General features: G+C 36.3%; 1 protein-coding gene across 2 annotated transcripts in view; it reads right to left on the minus strand.

Annotated features, from left to right (window-relative positions):
• Positions 1–18,575, minus strand: part of Rock1 (Rho associated coiled-coil containing protein kinase 1) — a 97,270-nt gene that overhangs the window by 3,611 nt on the left and 75,084 nt on the right. For both annotated transcript variants that reach the window (XM_021215123.1, XM_029546727.1), the window contains exons 24-31: positions 16,772–16,865; positions 15,569–15,657; positions 12,904–13,092; positions 11,670–11,829; positions 4,445–4,515; positions 4,160–4,248; positions 2,010–2,088; positions 1,600–1,861 (exon numbers count right to left, since the gene is read on the minus strand). In XM_021215123.1, the coding sequence (XP_021070782.1) occupies positions 1,600–1,861; positions 2,010–2,088; positions 4,160–4,248; positions 4,445–4,515; positions 11,670–11,829; positions 12,904–13,092; positions 15,569–15,657; positions 16,772–16,865 (1,033 nt within the window). The remainder of the gene's footprint in view (positions 1–1,599; positions 1,862–2,009; positions 2,089–4,159; positions 4,249–4,444; positions 4,516–11,669; positions 11,830–12,903; positions 13,093–15,568; positions 15,658–16,771; positions 16,866–18,575) is intronic.

Here is an 18,575-nt window from a genome sequence, read left to right on the forward strand (position 1 = left end):
CCCCCCCCCACCGTCTTTCTACAACAAAGCTCTAAAACCATAGAATGTCTCTGCTCATCAAGGCCCACTGCGCTTGGAGGATGGGACAGGCTTTCTCCTAATGAGCCGTTTCTAATCTCCATTTAGAAGGCTTTCCTGTGCTCCAGTCAAGATCTGCTGCACTCTCATCAGTGTTGGGAATCTCTTCCCTCATCCCTCTCTCCCATAACCCCAGTGGTTTTAGCAAAGTAGCTCCGGGACTCCCAGGTAGGGCTGCCCCTTGGCCACCCCCTGAAGAGTGGGTCAGAGGCTTGAATGCCCACCCAGAGTTGAGTGGAAGGTAGCCCTCCCATGCTGGACAGGCCAGAGAATAGGTAAAACTCTGGCGGGGTATGGGTCTTCCCGTTCCCCCTCTTCCCCAGGGCCCCCTTTTTAGTTCCCAACAACCTAGCAAGCTTTTAATTCTAAAGATACTATATTTAATTATACTTGGAAAGTATCTGTATCAATTTAACTAAGACTGAATTTCTTTCTAAAAACCAAAAATATCAAAACCAATAGTCATAAACACAGGAAAAATAGTATAAAATTAGAAATATAAAAAACAACAGTAAAACAAATATATCTATAGAAACTATGTCTCTCTCTTTCTTTTTTTTTTCCCCACTTCCAATTTAAGGCAGTTTTATTGTGCAACTAAAGCTAACTGAAGCTCTAGTTTTGTGGCCTGGAACTAATTGCTTAATGTCACTGAATCTTAAGTTTTTCCAGAGTGCCTCCCTGTTGTGTCATTATGGGGACTAGAAGAAAACCCTGGTGCAGATTGTGGAGTCTCCAGACTGCAAACTTCATTTCCTGTCATACATTATGCATGGAGGTATATCCTATCCACTTAACTCTTCACAGAGAAAAATTTGTTAGTGGAAAAAAAGTGATTCTTTAAAACCATATTCAATGCCTTGAATACTGCCCACAGTGAGCCTAAAAATGCAAGTCCATAATCAGATGCCCAGATTCACAGACATTGCCAAGTTAAGAAACCATTGGATGCTGTAGGTTCTGCCTTCCTACCTTGACATCCTCATTAGGAAGTATCATTATACAAAAGGCCAGGTTTTTTTGTTTTTTTTTTTGTTTTTTTTTTCAAGACAGGGTTTCTCTGTGTAGCCCTGGCTGTCTTGGAACTCTGTAGACCAGGCTGGCCTGGCCTCGAACTCAGAAATTTGCCTGCTTCTGCCTCCCGAGTGCTGGGATTAAAGACATGTGCCACCACGCCCGGCTAAAAGGCCAGGTTTTAAATCCAGAACCTATGTCTCTTACTTAAAGCAGATAGTGTATGTCCATTTCCTCTGGCTGTCTGTGAGAGGCACACTGATGAAATACATGGGAAATACGGACGGTGAAAACTCAAAGGGGAGCAGTAGGAGTTGCCTTAGTTCTTCTCTTAAATGACATGGTTTTCAGCAGCCTGCCTTTTGGAAAGGGGATGATTTGCCTTCACAACTGCTAAAAGCTGAATCACTAGCTCTGAGAAAAGGCCACTGCAAGGTCCCTCAGGAATACATTAAAACCCACCTGCAGAATCCACACCACTGAGTCATTTCATACCCTGTACCTTACCTTTGCACGGGGAAATCAAGTCCTCTTTCTTGTCTAGATGGTCCCTGTGGCACTTAACATGGCATCTTCGACACTCTAGGGCAGGTGGTGGCTTAAAGACATGCCACAAAGGTTTGGCACAGGCCTCACAGTTGGCAGGAAAGTGGTAGAGGGTAGGAATGAATTCATGGCCTTTGTGATTCTGGAAATTAGTTTTTTCTCCTTGTTGAACCGGTTCCACTTCTATATCTTTTCTACATTCACCTTCATTTGCATATAGTATCTAAATTCAGGAGTGGTGAAGAGGATTGAAAAAAAACCTTAATCTGTAAATAAAAATTCTATACACATGAAAACACTGATGCCTATTTCACAAAACACTTATTGCTTAGGTAAAAGAGCTTTTAGAATTATAAATATAACATTTGTACCTGGAATATTTTAGGAATTTCTTCAGTTTCCGCTCTGTACACATCTCCTTGGGTTACAGGTCGGACATGAAACAATTTACTAAGATAGAAATATATGATATAAATCCATTATAAGAATCTCATTGGTAACAAAAAGCATACATTTCACCAAAGAGATATTAAGTTGCAAACAAACAAACAAACAAAAATATGTTCAGCGTCAATAATCGTGTGTGTGTGTGTGTGTGTGTGTGTGTGTGTGTGTGTGTGTGTAAAAGCATGTCGTGGTGTACCTTTTCGAATTTTAAGAGAAACAATAGGGGCTAGAGTAATGGCTCAGAGGTATAAGTATAAGAATGTATACTGTTCTTCCAGAGGATCACAGTTTGGCTACCAGCACTCAAACCTGGTGGCTCACAGTTGCCAATAACTCCAACTCAAAAGGCTTAAAAGGTCTCTACACTCATGTGTACATACACTCACAAACACATATAATAAAAATAAGACTCTAAAAGTAAAACGAATGTTGACAAAAATGTATAAGCTAGATTACTCATATATTGCTGAAAGAAATGCAAAATTGAAAATCCACTTGAAATACAACTTGGCTACTTGTTTTATAAACTAGACTCACTCTAATTTTTACGATTCCACTCAAGCTTATCATTCATAACTAATACTTCAGTACGAAATATTACCTGAGCTTGTTCAATTTTGTTTACCTTCTAACCAGTACTAGCCCCAAAAACTTTTATTTAACATGAAAACGTTACATTTTGTGTATGAGTGCACATGCCATGGGGTATGTGTGGGAGCAGAGAACAATGATCTGAAGTTCATTCTCTTCCATCTTGTGGATTCCAGTGATCAAACTTACGTTATCAGGCGTGGCAACAAGCAACATTACCCACTAAGCCATCTTGATGGTCCTTTATTAAACTTTATATAACTCTTGAATAGCATTTCCCAAACCTCATATTGAATTTATATTGTACACTTAAAAATTTTTAAGTAGTTGTCTCTAAGATTCTTAAGTATAGAAGATAGTTTCTTTACATATATTATCACCTCTATGATAATATAGACAAATGGAATGTGAATGAACATGCATAGAAAAACCCAATATATATTATTTAAAAAGAACAGTTATTTGTGTACATTAATTAACATAAACCACTGATGGTGTCAGTATGATGATCAAATAATGTTACACTTAAAAAAAATTGGGGGCTGGAGCAATGGCTCAGCAGTTAAGAGGACTGGTTGCTCTTCTAGAAGACCTGGGTTCAATTCTCAGCACCCACATGGAGCTCACACCTGCCTCTATCTTAGGTTCCATGGGATCCAACACCTTCCCTCACACAGACACATATGCAGGCAAAACAACAATAAATATCAAGTAAAACTAAAATAAAAAAGGATTTCCTGTGATAAGTGTTTTGCTTGCATGTATATATGTGAACCATGTGTGTGCTTGATACTTATGGAGACCAGGAGAGGCTGATCAAGCCCCTAGAACTTCAGCTATGGTTGTGGGCTGCCACGTGAATGTTGAGAAAGAAACCTGGGCTCTCTGCAAGAACATCAAGTACTCTTAACTTCTGAGACAACTCTATAGCCCCCAATTTTAGTTTCTGAGATGCTTAAGGAACTCAAAACAATTAATAGAAATTTGCTTTTTAAAGTACATAAATCTTGTATACATAATTTCCCTTCTCACATTTTGCTAAGGCTAGATAGACTTTATTTAAATTGTACATGTGTGCTTATTTGTGTCAATGTGGATGCAAACAGGCCATGGTGCATATATGAAAGTCAGAAAAAAGTATCAGTATTGGTTTTCATCTTTTCACCTTCTTTGAGACAGGTTGTCTTTGCCACTGTGCAAGCCAAGCTAGCTGGCCATTAAGCTTCTGGAGACACTCCTATTTGCCTCCCACCACCTGCAGTGGTGGGCTAGGATTAGATGCTCACCCGCTAGCATCCACCTTTCTGAAGATCAGAAGTCAGGTACTTAGGTTTGTGAAGCAAATGCAAATTTTACCCAGTAGGCCATATTGTTTAGAATAGGTAATGATTGTTTAAATAACACAAAACGACAAGCAGTTCTGAAAATAACTCATAATTAAAAAGTCAAACAATGAAAAAAAATTGAATCAATGGCAACTTACTCTATGTCTAACACCATAGATGGACTGGATTGCTCCTTATCTTGTTCATCATTATAGAACAAGATCTTTTTGCTGCTTACCACAACATACTGAAATGATAAAGAGAGAAGAATGAAAAGAGCAACATTAACTTGATTTAAATTGACTAGCATATTTTCCATTTGTGTTTCCACTATACTGCATTAACTTAAAGTCAATTTTAGTAATAGAGCAGTTAAAATTTACACTTTATAATAAAACATGTAACAAAATTAGCAATGAGAAGAAATTAGATATATGGTATACCTGTTTCTTCCAGCCATATCTTTTGATATTTCCTCTATTTGGTACAGAAAGCCAACCTTCAATTCTTGACTCTAGGGGGAAAAATAGGTATAGTAGTAGTCAATCTTAAATTTTAAAATCAAAGGAAAAACTGCAATTGGTCTGACAGCATGCAACAACAAGCAACAGAAAACAGGTAAACAAATAAATGCTGTAATTTGCTCTTTCATGCTTCAATCACACACATTAGCTTTAATGGTCAAATAAAGACTGCAGAAAAAAATTCAAAGCCACTTTCCCCATAAAATTAACATTTAGTACTCAATTGAAAACATATGAAATAATAATGTCTTTAAGAGCCAGGCATGACTGGAATGAGTGACAGCTTAAATGGGATATAATATAAAATATTTTAAATATTATATGACATTCATATAAAAATGCTCAGCAAAAAAAAAAAAAAAAAAAGAAAAAGAAAAAAATGCAGCATGTTGAACAATTCAGAGCCATGATTTATTTACATAAGAGCAGGCAAAAGTACTGAGGTGTCCTATTACTCACAGAAGAGTAGAAGATAAATAAATAAGGAATGCAGGCAGAATCAACTAGATACAAAGAATAAGAGACAAGCATTTTATTTGTTTTCTCAATAAAATATCCTAATAAATAATTGAGTAAAACACACAACAACTTCAGTAAAATTGTTCAAACTTGTTTGGGAGGCACTTAATTCTACATATAAGTCTAATTTCAAACCTTCTCAAACTAATGATGTATGCTATTTTTTATGCTCATTTAACTCAATAAACAAACAAACAAACAAAAACAGAAATAAGTAGGTTAACTGCTAGTATTTATACCTTAAGTTGCTGACTATAATTAAAGCTTTTTATAGCAACTGTTGTACTATTACATAATGTTTATTCCTTTTGTGGTGCTATGCATCAAACTCAGGGCACTGGGCATGCTCGGCCAGTGCTCTACCAGACTTGTATCACCAGCTTCTAACTTCTCGAGACAGCCTTACTATGTGGCTTACTTAAATTTTCTATGTAGCCCAAGCTAGCCTTCATTAATCGCCTAGGTATTGAGATCACAGGTGTATAATACCAAATCTAGTTAAAAAAATCTAAAGTTTATTAGAAGTGTCTGAGAAATAAAGATGCTTCTTTTAGAGATGGTTATATCAGGTTGAACGTGAAAAGCAAAAAACAAAACTCAAGCTCTTTCTATGTTAGTGTTATATTTAACACATTAAAAAAATAGAAGGGAGGGCTGGAGAGATGGCTCAGCAGTTAAGAGCACTGACTGCTTTTCCAGAGGTCCTGATTAATTCCCAGCAACCACATGGTGGCTCACAACCATGTGTAATGGGATCCAATGCCCTCTTCTGGTGTGTCTGAAGAGAGTGACAGTGTACTCACAAACAAAAAAAATTCCATCTTCACATAAAGCTGAAAAGCTCAGTCTTAGAGGAATAAACAGGTGTCATTACTAAATATTTGATTGTCAAAATGCTTTGCAAGTGATACATCATATTATAAATTTGTAGAGTCTTGGATTATGGATATATTATTTTTAAAAATTATTTATATATGAGTATTCCACCTTCACAGACACCAGAAGAGGGAATTAGATATATTACAGATTGTTGTGAGCCACCATGTGGGTGCTGGGAATTAAATGAAAGGATCTGAGCAGTCAGTGGTCTTTAACTGTTGAATCATTTCTCCAGACCAAGAATATCATTCTTACATATAGTTCTATTTTCACCCACTTAAAACATTGTGACAACACCAAGGCTTAGGAAAGGTGCCCCATTTATCTGTATCTGTAAAAGCTCCAGGGCTCAAGCCCCCTATGTCTTATCTTCTGAGTTTATGTTGCTAAAATACAATGGTAGTCTATTCTCAAACAAGTCTCACAGTATTGTTACTGAATGTAATATTTCTCTTGTTGCTACTTCCACCAGTTAATTAACGTCTCCAAGCTTTTGTTTATGTTAGTTGCCTTCATGAGAACTCCTTTAAATGAAATTGTGGTAAGTTAAATTCAAGTTTTCTATATTTCTACCTGGCCTTCTCTTAAGTGATACTATTTACTTTCTCTAGTTCTACATCTGATTTGAGAACCGAACTAAAATCAGTGATTATAGATTTAATCTCTCTCTCTCTCTCTCTCTCTCTCTCTCTCTCTCTCTCTCTCTCTCACTCACACACACACACACACTCACTCACTCATACTCACAGAGATGGCTCAGCTTAGAGGCTCACAACACAGCAATCATGACACTAGATTCTCTGTTTCCTCTCCTTATTAACAATTTGCCACAGAAGAAAAAAAAAAACCTGGATTTTATATAATGTATTTATAAAGTAATTTTAATTAAAAAATGTCTGTAGTATTGCAACACCAATAACTGACTCTTACCCAAATGACAGACTGAGCCAATTGGATGTAAATTAATAGCTAGCAGCGGCAATTTAAATACCAAAGTTATTTTTTTAGACTACCAAAGTTTATTTTAAAATATTACTTACAATTTAATAGAGGTAGAGAACAACTATGCAGTGTTTTTGTTATATTCAAAAGTGACATACAAAGCAAACACCATCAATTAATGCTGAAATACACAGAAGCATGGCCTCCAACTCAGATTGGGTAAGGTCAGAAGCCCTCATACACTTGGAAACTCACTCAGTGATCCCTACTCTCTGTCTTAAGTTACAGAGCATGAGGTCCAAGGGAATGAAAAACAAAATGTAAGAGACAATGAGTGCTTTCCTAATGCTTTATACCCTACATATTCTTCAGATAACAATCACCAATTCCAAAAGGACTGAGAAAGAAGCCTTTTTTTAGTGGTTAATTTATTCTTATTGTATGTGCATGTGTTTTGCCTGCATGTATGTCTGTGTGAGGGTTTTGGATCCCCTGGAATTGGAGTTACAGGTAATTGTGAGCTCCCATTCGGATGCTGGGAACTGAAGCTAAGCTTTTTGGAAGAGTAACCAATGCTCTTAACCGCTGAGCCATCTCTCTAGCCCCCCCCCCAAAAGACATTATTATACAGAAGTTATTTTGTCATTTGGGCATAAGACAAACTGTAAGTTTGGTAATCTCCATATTAACAGTCAATCAGATGACAACCTGGCAGAACTAGGGAGAGGACGAAACCATAATAGAAAAAGTAAAGATTTTTTTTAGAACTTCAGTGATGAGAGAAGTAACATGCTTTTCTAGAATTTTTTTAGAATTGGGAAATTTTGGAGAAACTTGACCTAACTGATGATAAAATACCCATGAAAAGCATTTTAGAGGCTGAAAATTAGACATGTTAGAATTTCTGTATTAAATGATTTTTCAGAGAAATGTGACATCATTTATAATACCAAATCATTCAACTAAAATTAGCCTGTACTTACAAAAATGTCATTATTTTAACTTTTGAATCATGATTCAAAGTTTTCCTTTTGCAATATGCAAATGTGTGTGTGTGTGTGTATATATATATATATATATATATATATATATATATATATATATATATATATATATATATATATAATGGGTGTTTTTGTCTGTATGTATATACACACACCAGAAGAGGTCATCTGATTCCATAGGATTCAGTTATAGACAATCATGAACCACCATGTGGGAATGGGACTCAGGACCTCTGAAAAACAACTAGTGCTTAACTCTTGAGCCATCTCTCCAGCCCCCAACTACTAACTTGACATAAAAATAAAATTGTGTCATTTTTAGAAACTATTATAAACAAGTGAATGATATACCATCATATTAAGGATGCGTATTAAAATACTTTAGAGAATTTCTCCTAGATATTACTATAAAACATTTTTTGTCAAAAAGCTATTTTTAAGCATATAGTACATGAAAAATGTAGTCTGAATGTTCAATAGAGAAGCAAAGAGGGTAAAGTAGTTTACAACCAAAATGCTGGGGAACAGACCCAAGTTCTCTGCACAAGCAGCAAGCGCTCTACTCTACTGGACCGTTCTCCAGCCTGAGGGAAAGTGATTTTGCTAAAGATTATCCTTTAATTTCTACATCCAATAGCAAAGTCAGAATTTAGCTTGTTTTTTATTTTTCTCTAAAGTTCCAATAATGACATTACAATGATGATGAAGAATACCCAAAAGTACTTTGACATTTGATTCTCAGAAACAAAACCTTCAAAAACAAAAACAAATGTAAAACAGGGCCTGTAAAAACATTTAAATCCGTTTGTCAAATGACTCATGTTTATCTACTAGATCAGGGTTCTGAAATCAGAGTGGATTTCTAACCTGAAGCCTGCCAATCATACCACCTCATGTGCTTGGTCAGTCTGGAGCTCACCAATATATCTTTTGAGTCAAGTCTTCTAACTATAGTCACTAATAATGTATGAGTCTCTGAAAATTTAGACAAAACCAGTAAGATATTCTAAAGCTAATAGAAATGCATAGGATAAAGAAAGAGCCCTACTCAAGATTTTTGCTTGACATTAAATTGACCCATTTACTCTAGAAGTATCATGTGGTTAATAAAAAAATGAGTTAACAATTTCATTTCAAAAACTAAATCACCATAATTGTCCTGGCTGTCCTCTACCCTGTTATCTGAATATAAGCTAGAGTTATCTGTTAAGAGAAACCCCAGATGATAAAAATGCTTCTATTAGATTGCCTATAGCCAAGTCTGAAATGCATTTTTTTCTTTTTTAAAAATTATTTTATTAGATATTTTCATTTACATTTCAAATGCTATCCCGAATGTCCTCTATACCCCCCACCCCACCCTGCTCCCCTGCCCACCCACTCCCACTTCTTGGCCCTGGCATTCCTCTGTATGGGGCATATAAAGTTTGCAAGACCAAGGGGCCTCTCTTCCCAACGATGGCTGACTAGACCATCTTCTGCTACATATATGCAGCTAGAGACACGAGCTCTAGGTGTACTGGTTAGTTCATATTGTTGTTCTACCTATAGGGTTGCAGACCCCCCTTCAGTTCCTTGGGTAATTTCTCTAGCTCCTCCATTGGGGTCTCTGTGTTCTATCCTATAGCTGACTGTGGGCATCTACTTCTATATTTGCCAGGCACTGGCATAGCCTCACAAGAGATAGCTATATAAGTGTCCTTTCAGCAAGTTCTTGTTGGCATATGCAATAGTGTCTGTGTTTGGTGGCTGATTAGGGAATGGACCCTCAGGTGGGGCAGTCTCTGGATTGTCCATCCTTTCGTCTTAGCTCCAAACTTTGTCTCTGCAACCTCTTTCATGGGTATTTTATTCCCTATTTTGGGGAGGAATGAAGTATCCACCTGTTGGTCTTCCTTCTTCTTGATTTTCTTGTGTTTTAGAGATTGTATCTTGGGTATTCTAGGTTTCTGGGCTAATATCCACTTATCAGTGAGGAAATGCACTTTTCTTTAACTAATAACTTATGTGGGGAGGGCCTAGTTCTCTGTGGATGGTACCACCTCTGGGCGGGCAATACTATGTTGTATAAGAAAGCATGCTGAACAAGCCATGGGAAGCAAACCAGTGTTCTCCCATGGCTTCTACTTTAGTTCTTGTCTTCAGGTTCCTGACTGAGGTCCTTCCCTGACTTTTCTCAGAGATATGAATGTGACCTGAAAACTACCAAAAATATTTTATTTATTTATGTAAGGTCTATGACTATTTTGCCTGCATGTTATCTATGCACCTCATAAGTGCCTAGTATTCATAGAGTCTAGGAGACAGTGCTTGAGAGTGGAGTTATACTTATGAGGCACCATGTGTATGCTTTGATCCTCTAGATGAGCCAGCCACTAGTGCTTGAAATCAGTCAGACACCTCTCCACTATCAAGTTGCTTTTGGTCATGAATTTTTTTTTTTTAATCACAGCAATAAAAACTTAAAGACAACAGAGGCTCTTATTAACCCATAGTCATCTTCCTATGATGTAAAGCTAAAAGTTTCTAGAGGCAGAAGCTGTATAAAAGAGGCAAACACTGCAAGACAGAAATACCCGATTTTAAGAACAGAAGTACAGTCCTTCTATCTGCCTTCTATTGCCTGACTTGGGGCAAGCCAAGATAGTAAAGCATGAGGGCAGAGATCGCATGATATTAAGTACATGGTCCCTTGACTACCACTTTCCTGAACAACCAAAAAATGTTTCTAAAGTAGTCTATCAATTTTATGAAAATAGAAACTACAGTATATTTTGGTGAATTACATTACTCATCTAGCTTAATAAAATACCTTTTTACTCATGTATCACTTAGCAAGTATACTAAAATATATTTTCCATTTTACTTTGTTAAAAATATATAAAACAAAACACTTCAGAAACACTGAACTAGAATGTTGGCATAGCAAATATGCACAGTATCTATAAATGCATGTTTCAAAATTTTTTTAGAATCATCTTATTTGTGTGTATGTGGTGTTTTTATTTATTTGTTTGTTTGTTTGCCTGCATATATGTTTGTATACCCTGTGCAGCCATGGTGGCTGTGCGGAGCCAGAGGAGGGTGTTGGATTCCTTAGAACTGAAATTACAGATGGTTGTGAACCATCATGTAGGAATGCTCTTAGCCACTGAGCCATCTCTTTAGCTACACATTTTAGTATTTGTATCCTATTCACTTCATCTGAACTCCAATTAAGCCAAGAATGTGTATTTATTCATTTATTATTTTTTTATTTACTTCTATTAGGGAAAGAGGAAGAAATGAAACATTAGGCATTTATTTCTACTCAATTTTTGTTATCCCCTTGACAAAGTCTACAGAAGGGTTCTCACTAATATATTGGATAGGTTTCTACTTATAGCTGCTATAGTTCTGCGCTCTCTGTCTCTCCCCCTTCCTCTCCTCCCCCCCCCCCGCCAGCGTGTGTGTTGTCTGTCTCTGTCTCTCTCTCCCAAAATACATAAGCATTAAGCACTGATTTCTCATAAAGACATATTAAAGCAGAGAAAGTAGTGTACATCTTTAAGCTCGGGATGGGGGTTGAGGATAAGGCGGACACAGACAGTTCTATGAGACCTGCCTGGTCTACAGATGAGTTCCAGGACAGCCAGAGCTACACAGAGAAATCCTATGTTGACAAACAAAACAAAGCAAAGCAAAACAAAATAACAAATTTTCTTTGAACATCTTTAGGGGTTTCCTCAGGCACAGCCTATAAGAACATTTGAATAACCTGTTTATTTGAGCAAATCTGAGTGACAGAACACAATTCTTACCTGGAAGGTTTCCATCAGTCTCATCAGCACTAGGAAAACTAGCAACACTAGTTGAATCCGAAAGGTCCAAAAGTTTTGCCCGCAACTGCTCAATATCACTCTCTTTGCTAGCCAACTGCATTTGAAGTTCATTTCTATGTGTACATTCTTCTACCAATTGCTATTTTTGAAAAAAAAAAAAAGATAATAAAAATAACCAGACAAATAATTTCAACAATAATCATTGAAATGTAAATGAATAATTAAAAACTGTAAGTGTGAAACATGTTGTACACTATGTATGCATATTACTATGGTTAGGTTTTTTTTGGAAATGTGGTTGGTTAGGCTGGTCCAGAACTCCTTAGATCAAGCAGTCTTTCTGCCTATTTCAAGTATCTAGATCAGGAGTATGCTACTGTGCCTGGCAACTGCCACAGATGATAATGTTCTGTAGGAACTAGCTTCTTTCTGAGTTCAGTGCTAAAGGTAAATAAACTCCTTTTCCCCTTATTTTTTTTTAAAGATTTATTTTACTTTATGTGTATGAATGTTTTGCCTGCATGCATGTATGCGTACTACATGTGTGCCTGTTGGATCCCCTGGAACTGGTGTTACAGACGATTATGAGCCACCATATGGGTGCTAGGAATCAAACCTAGAGCAACAAATACTCCAGACCATACCCTTATTTTGTTAAGAAAATTTTCTTTCTTTCTTTTTTTTAAATTATAAGGTATGAAAAAGTACTTAAAACATCAGTAAACTATTTTCTGGCTCCAAATGAATTAATTCTAAAAGCACAGAAAATTAAAGATAAAAGCCTGGCTATAATAAATGAGTCAAGACAATTTTATGTTATTGTCTTATGTTATATTAAATGCCAAATATAACTTACTGGTATTTTGACTTTATGAAAGTAGATATTGAATACTTCTATTAAAACCTCTAAAGTAACCATAATCAATATAACAGCCACATTCCAAATTCAGTTGCAAAAGAAAAACAAAAATCCTTGACTGTCTCTTTCAAACCAGGGCCTCTAATCAAGCTAGTAAAAACAATTCAAGTCATAACCACTGAGAGGAAAAAGAGCACCTTTACATTCTTTAAAGAGAAATGTTAGTATTAGAGCATATGATTAAAATATATACTTTAATACAAGTAAGTATACTTTAAGCATGGCAGGTACCAACTGGAGACGGACACAATGGAGGAGGCGCTCTCCCCCATGCTGTCCACACACAGACCTTACCGCTTGCATGTCATTCAGCTCCTTCTGGTGTTTCACCACCATTTGGTTAAATTTTTCTCTTTCTTGGTTAAGTTCCAGTTGTAGCTTTCTATTTTCCTTTTCTTTTTTTCTCAAATCTTGAGTATTAGCTTTCTTTCTATCAATTTTAAAATCTTTGCGATTCATTATTTCTGCCAACTTGTTAACAGCCTGTTCAAACATTAAAATAGTATTTGTAATAACCCATATACTATAGTTATTCAATTTTAATGTCTATTAAAATGTATTGGTTTTCAAAGTTATGTAGGATTTTTTTTTCCTTTGTGTGTGTAAACTTACGTTTTTACAAAACAAACCAGTCAAGGCTACGATATGAATAGTGGTTCAGATAACTAAAACTGATGTCTTATTTAGCACAATGTAAGAATCAAGCTTGTAAAACAAAGTCCATTGTTTAATAATACTGCAGTATATATTACTGTACATAAGATATAAAGAAATATAACTATGCTTCAAATATTCTAGCTGGTAAAGGAGGAAGACAGATAAGCTATACAGAACATGAGATATATGCAATGGTGCTATGGAGAAGGTCCCCTATGAAGACCCCTAGAGAAGTTAAGAAGAGCTCCCTAGAATGTGCCACAGGTTTCCTTTCTTTTCTCTCTCCCCTACCACCCCCATCATGTAGGTAGTTGGCCAGGAACTTATTACACAGATCATACTGGTCTCAAACTCAGAGAGATCCATTTGCCTCTGTCTTATGAACGCTGTGATTAAAGGAGTATGCAACTGCACTCAGTTCCACGTTTCTTAAGAGGATTAGGAGATGGATAACCAAGAAAAGCATATGAAGGCAGTGATAGCATTGTAAGCACAGGTTAAAGTTAAAAAAAAAAAGAAAAAGGCCAGAGAGATGGGCTAGTAGAAAAGCAAGGTCCATTATCTGATTAGGCCATACAGATACCCCTTTTCTTTTGCCACGTTTGTGTACACTTGTGTGTATGTTCATATGTACAGAGGCCAAAGGTTGATATTCGGTGTCTTCTTCAATCACTCTCTACATTGTTGTTGTTGTTGTACTTGTTTTAAAAGACTTATTTTTATCATATGTACATGAGCATTTGTTTACCTGAATGTATGTGTGTCTACCATATACATGCATAGTATTCATAGAGGCCAGAATTCATGGCTTTTTTCTATAGGAACATAAAAAATGAAAATGATAGATCCCATCCCATTAAGAGAGGAAAAAGTCCTAATTTAGACCTAATCTATATCGATAAAGTTCCCTTTAGGATGAGGTACCCTGAATAATTTTTAATGCATAGAGTTTGCAATAATAAATCTAACACACACTTTAAAAATAAATTCAGAAACATATGAAGAATGAAAAAGTCAGTGTAGCACCACATTCACCAGGGGAAAACTCTACTAAAGCCTTCTGCATTTCTTTCAATTTTCTGGCTGCATATCTAAGGTGGCTAAGTTGCTCAGTGTAAGTACTGTGAACTGAGTCCAGGTCTTCTACAAGAGCAGTATGTGCTTTTAAGTGCTAAGCTGTCTCTTTAGGTCTTGTTTAATTTGTTTCCTGGCTTATTATTAAGGTTAAGTATTTTTCAAATGATTGCTAGACAATACTTTTCTTATTGTACTGGTATTTTTATTTACGGATGTTAATATTGGCAAGTATTCTCTTCGGTTTGTCTCATTTAAACTTTTGTTGACAGGTCCTCCACAGACACGTGACCTTTATGTAATAAGTGCATCTTTTCTTTCATAGTCTCTGTTTTAAAGGTGACATCTATACTTGAAGGATTTAAAAACATCAGTCATGCATATTTATAAAAGATTATTTTTAGCTGCAATATATAGGATCAATAAGAAAGAAAGGTTACGGGTAAAGTTCCCTTGAAGATAAGGCACCCACTTCTCAGTAATTTTAATACATATTTAGATTACTGAATAATAAACATAACATGTACTTACTTAAAAATAAAATTACTGACTGTCCTCAATTAATTATTTAAATTATACTAAAAGCAGAGAAAAGCAATTACTGTTTTAAAGAAAACAAACAATGGAAGCTCTCAGTTTCTGATCTACTGGGTAACTTAGAATAATGATAAGACACACAGTTTTTTGCCTCCCCCCATCCGAACCTTTTCTTGAGATAGAGTTTCATGTCAAGACATTAAGTTTTAATGACAAAATCAAACAAACAAAAACTAAGCTATATACATATTCAAATGCAAAGCAAAATGGTAAACCACCATCCTACAGTTTGTTTCTTATTCCCAAACTATTTCTCTGGCTTTGGATCTAATACATCTTCTCTTCACATTTCCTACTGTCAACAATAGGGTGTCAATCCACATCACATTCTTTCTTAGAGTGCTGGGGATGGAACTCAGGTCTTCATGCATTCTAAGCAATTGCCCTAGTACTGAGCTGTCATTTTACACTTGTCACAGACTAGTGATCATAGTCTGATATACATTGTGATCAATTACACATCTCAAGTAAGTCTTCTATATCTAACAGGGATACACTTTATTTGTTCTAATGAAAAGCTAAACCTTAGGACTTTCATTTAGTAAAAAACATACATAAAGAATAATTATTAGTTTTCAGATTATATGATACTCAAATGCAAACCAATGGGAAGGGCTGGTGGCACATGTACCTGTGTTTTAAGGGTCCGTTCAGTACTGATATTCTTTTCAAAAGCAGCCTTAAGATTACTTATTTCTTCTTCCTTCTTCAATTTATATTCTGCCAATAAATTGTATAAACTGTTATTGTGCAGCATTAGATACTTTTATCTGCATTCCAAACTAACAATGACCTTAACTTTGGAAAATACTATATACTACACAGTAATACATAGTATCTTTCAGTAATATCATTATGGTAACTGGTTGTTTGGTTGTTTTATTTTATTTTATTTTTTTTTTAAGTACATGTAGGCCAGGCTGTCCTTGAACTCCCAATTCTCTTGTCTCTACCTCCCAAGGGCTGCGACTGCATGAACTTACCAATTGTCCAGCTCCTTCATATTCTTAAGGGTACATAAGTTAGTCAATATATGAAAACAAGCATTTAAAAGCCCGAAATAAGGAGCTGGAGAGATGGCTCAGTGGTTAAGAGCACTGACTGCTCTTCCAAAGGTCCTGAGTTCAATTCCCAGCAACCACATGGTGGCTCACAACCATCTGTAATAGAATCTGATGTCCTCTTCTGGTATGTCTAAAGACAGCTACAGTGTGCTCATATACATAAAATAAATAATTCTTTAAAAACAAAGACAAACATAACTACAGATTAATCTCAGAATTAACTTTACATTTTCCTTCTTTTTTTAACAGGGGATCAACCAGGCTAATCTGGAACTCTGCATCATCATAAATGGCTACATAGATCATGGGTCTACTCTTAGCAGGGAGCATTTGGAGACAATCAGACAGGCCAGAGAGGGCATCAGATTCCTTGGATATGGAGTTACGGGAGTTTTAAGCTGTCCAATGTGGGTGCTAGGAACCAAACGTGGGTCTTCTAGAAGAGCAACAAGCTCTCTTAATAGCTGAGTCCTCATATCATCAATTAAAAAAAAAAAAAATTAAAGTTACTGATCATTAACGTCTTTAAAAGTATTTTTATTTTATGTGTTTGAATGTTTTGTCTGCAGACATATGTCTGGTTCCTTCAGAAACGATGAGGAAGCTGCCGGATTGGAGCTGGACGTAGAGATGAGGCACAACTTACAGAAGGGAGGCGCCATGTGGGTGCTGGGAACTGAACCTGGGTCTTCTTTAAGAGCAGCGACTGCTCATCATTTCTAAGCTTTCTATCCAGCCCCACACCATAATTTCTTAAGGAAACTATATACCTTCTTCTGCTGTCCTCATTCTTTCATTTAGCTCTTCATTTTCTTTTCTTAGTATTTCAATATCTTTGGTTAGCACACTGTTTGTCTCTTCAAGCTAAATGAAACACACAAAGGTTATTTATACTTAAAGCTAAACATCTTTAAAATTTTTGTAACATCTTCTAGAGGTGAAGCAGGTCAAGCACTGCTTAAGTATAGTAAATGCCTAGTTTCCAGTTTTAAATACATGAATGAGTCATCCACGAGGACACATACCTTTATTCTCAGCATACAGGAGGCAGAGGCTGTCGGAGTTCTGAGATTAAGGCCAACCTAGTTTACAGAGTGAGTTCCAGGACAGCCAGGACTATACAGAGAAACCCTGTTTTGAAAAACCAAAACTAATCCCCCAATAAGAAACTGACTATATAATTAAGTTCTAAATATTTTAGAAAAAAAATTACCCTCCAAAAATGGTATGTGTATACACATGTGTGTGGAAAACAAACACACACACACACACACACACACACATAGATAAAATTAAATAAAGTTAAAAAAATATAAAGATTAGTAGATAGAAGACTAAGAAACTGAACTTATTTTTAACTTTATCAGTAACCCATGTGACCCATGTGAGTTTGGCCAAGTCATTTTCCTGTGACTCAGTTTCCTCACTGAGGATGAAAAAAATATCATGACCAGCCTTCGGTCAGCACCACCTCCAGGCCACCGTGAACATGAACTCAGTGGACAGTCCCACGGTCCCCAGAGGACTCTCCATGCCGCAGGTACCCAGGACTGAGGAGTCCTGAATCAAGCGGAATTACAGGAAGCACAGGCTCCAATCAGATATATTGAGGGCAACAAGCACTTGAGATAATCAGATGGCAGGGGACAAACGTAAGAATAGAAGCTACAGAAACTAAGGTTACTTGGCATCATCAGAACTAAAAACTCTCCCACCACAGAAAGTCCTGGATACACCATCACACCAGAAAAGCAAGATATGGATCTAAAGTCACTTCTCATATTGATGATGGAGGACTTTAAGAAAGAAATAGATAACTCCCTTAAAGAAATACAGGAGAACACATGCAATCAGGTGAAAGAATTGAACAAAACCATCCAGGATCTAAAAATAAAAGTAGAAACAGTAAAGAAATCACAAAGGGAGACCACTCTGAAAATAGAAAACCTAGAAAAACAGACAGGAGCCAAGGATGCAAGCATAACCAACAGAATACAAGAGATGGAAGAGAGAATCTCAGGTGCAGAAGATTCCATAGAAACATTGACACAACTATCAAAGAAAATGCTAAATGCAAAAAGATCCTAACACAAAACATCCAGGAAATCCAGGACACAGTGAGAAGACCAAACCNAAGGATAATAGGTATAGATGAGAAGGAAGATTTCCAAATTAAAGGGCCAGTAAATATCTTCAACAAAATTATAGAAGAAAACTTCCCCAACCTAAAGAATGCCCAGAAACATACAAGAAACCTACAGAATTCAAAATAGTTTGGACCAGAAAAGAAATTCCTCCTGTCACATAATAATCAAAACATCAAATGCACAAAACAAAGAAAGAATATTAAAAGCAGTAAGGGAAAAAGGTCAAGTAACATGAAAAGGCAGACCTATCAGAATTACACCAGACTTCTCCCAAGAGACTATGAAAGCTAGAAGATCCTGGGCAGATGTCATACAGACCCTCAGAGAACACAAGTGCCAGCCCAGGCTACTATACCAAGCTAAACTCTCAATTACCATAGATGGAGAAACCAAAGTATTCCATGACAAAACCAAATTTACACAATAT

The sequence above is a fragment of the Mus pahari genome, chromosome 15, assembly GCF_900095145.1.
Source record: "Mus pahari chromosome 15, PAHARI_EIJ_v1.1, whole genome shotgun sequence".
In the NCBI taxonomy this organism is placed as follows: Eukaryota; Metazoa; Chordata; class Mammalia; order Rodentia; family Muridae; genus Mus; species Mus pahari.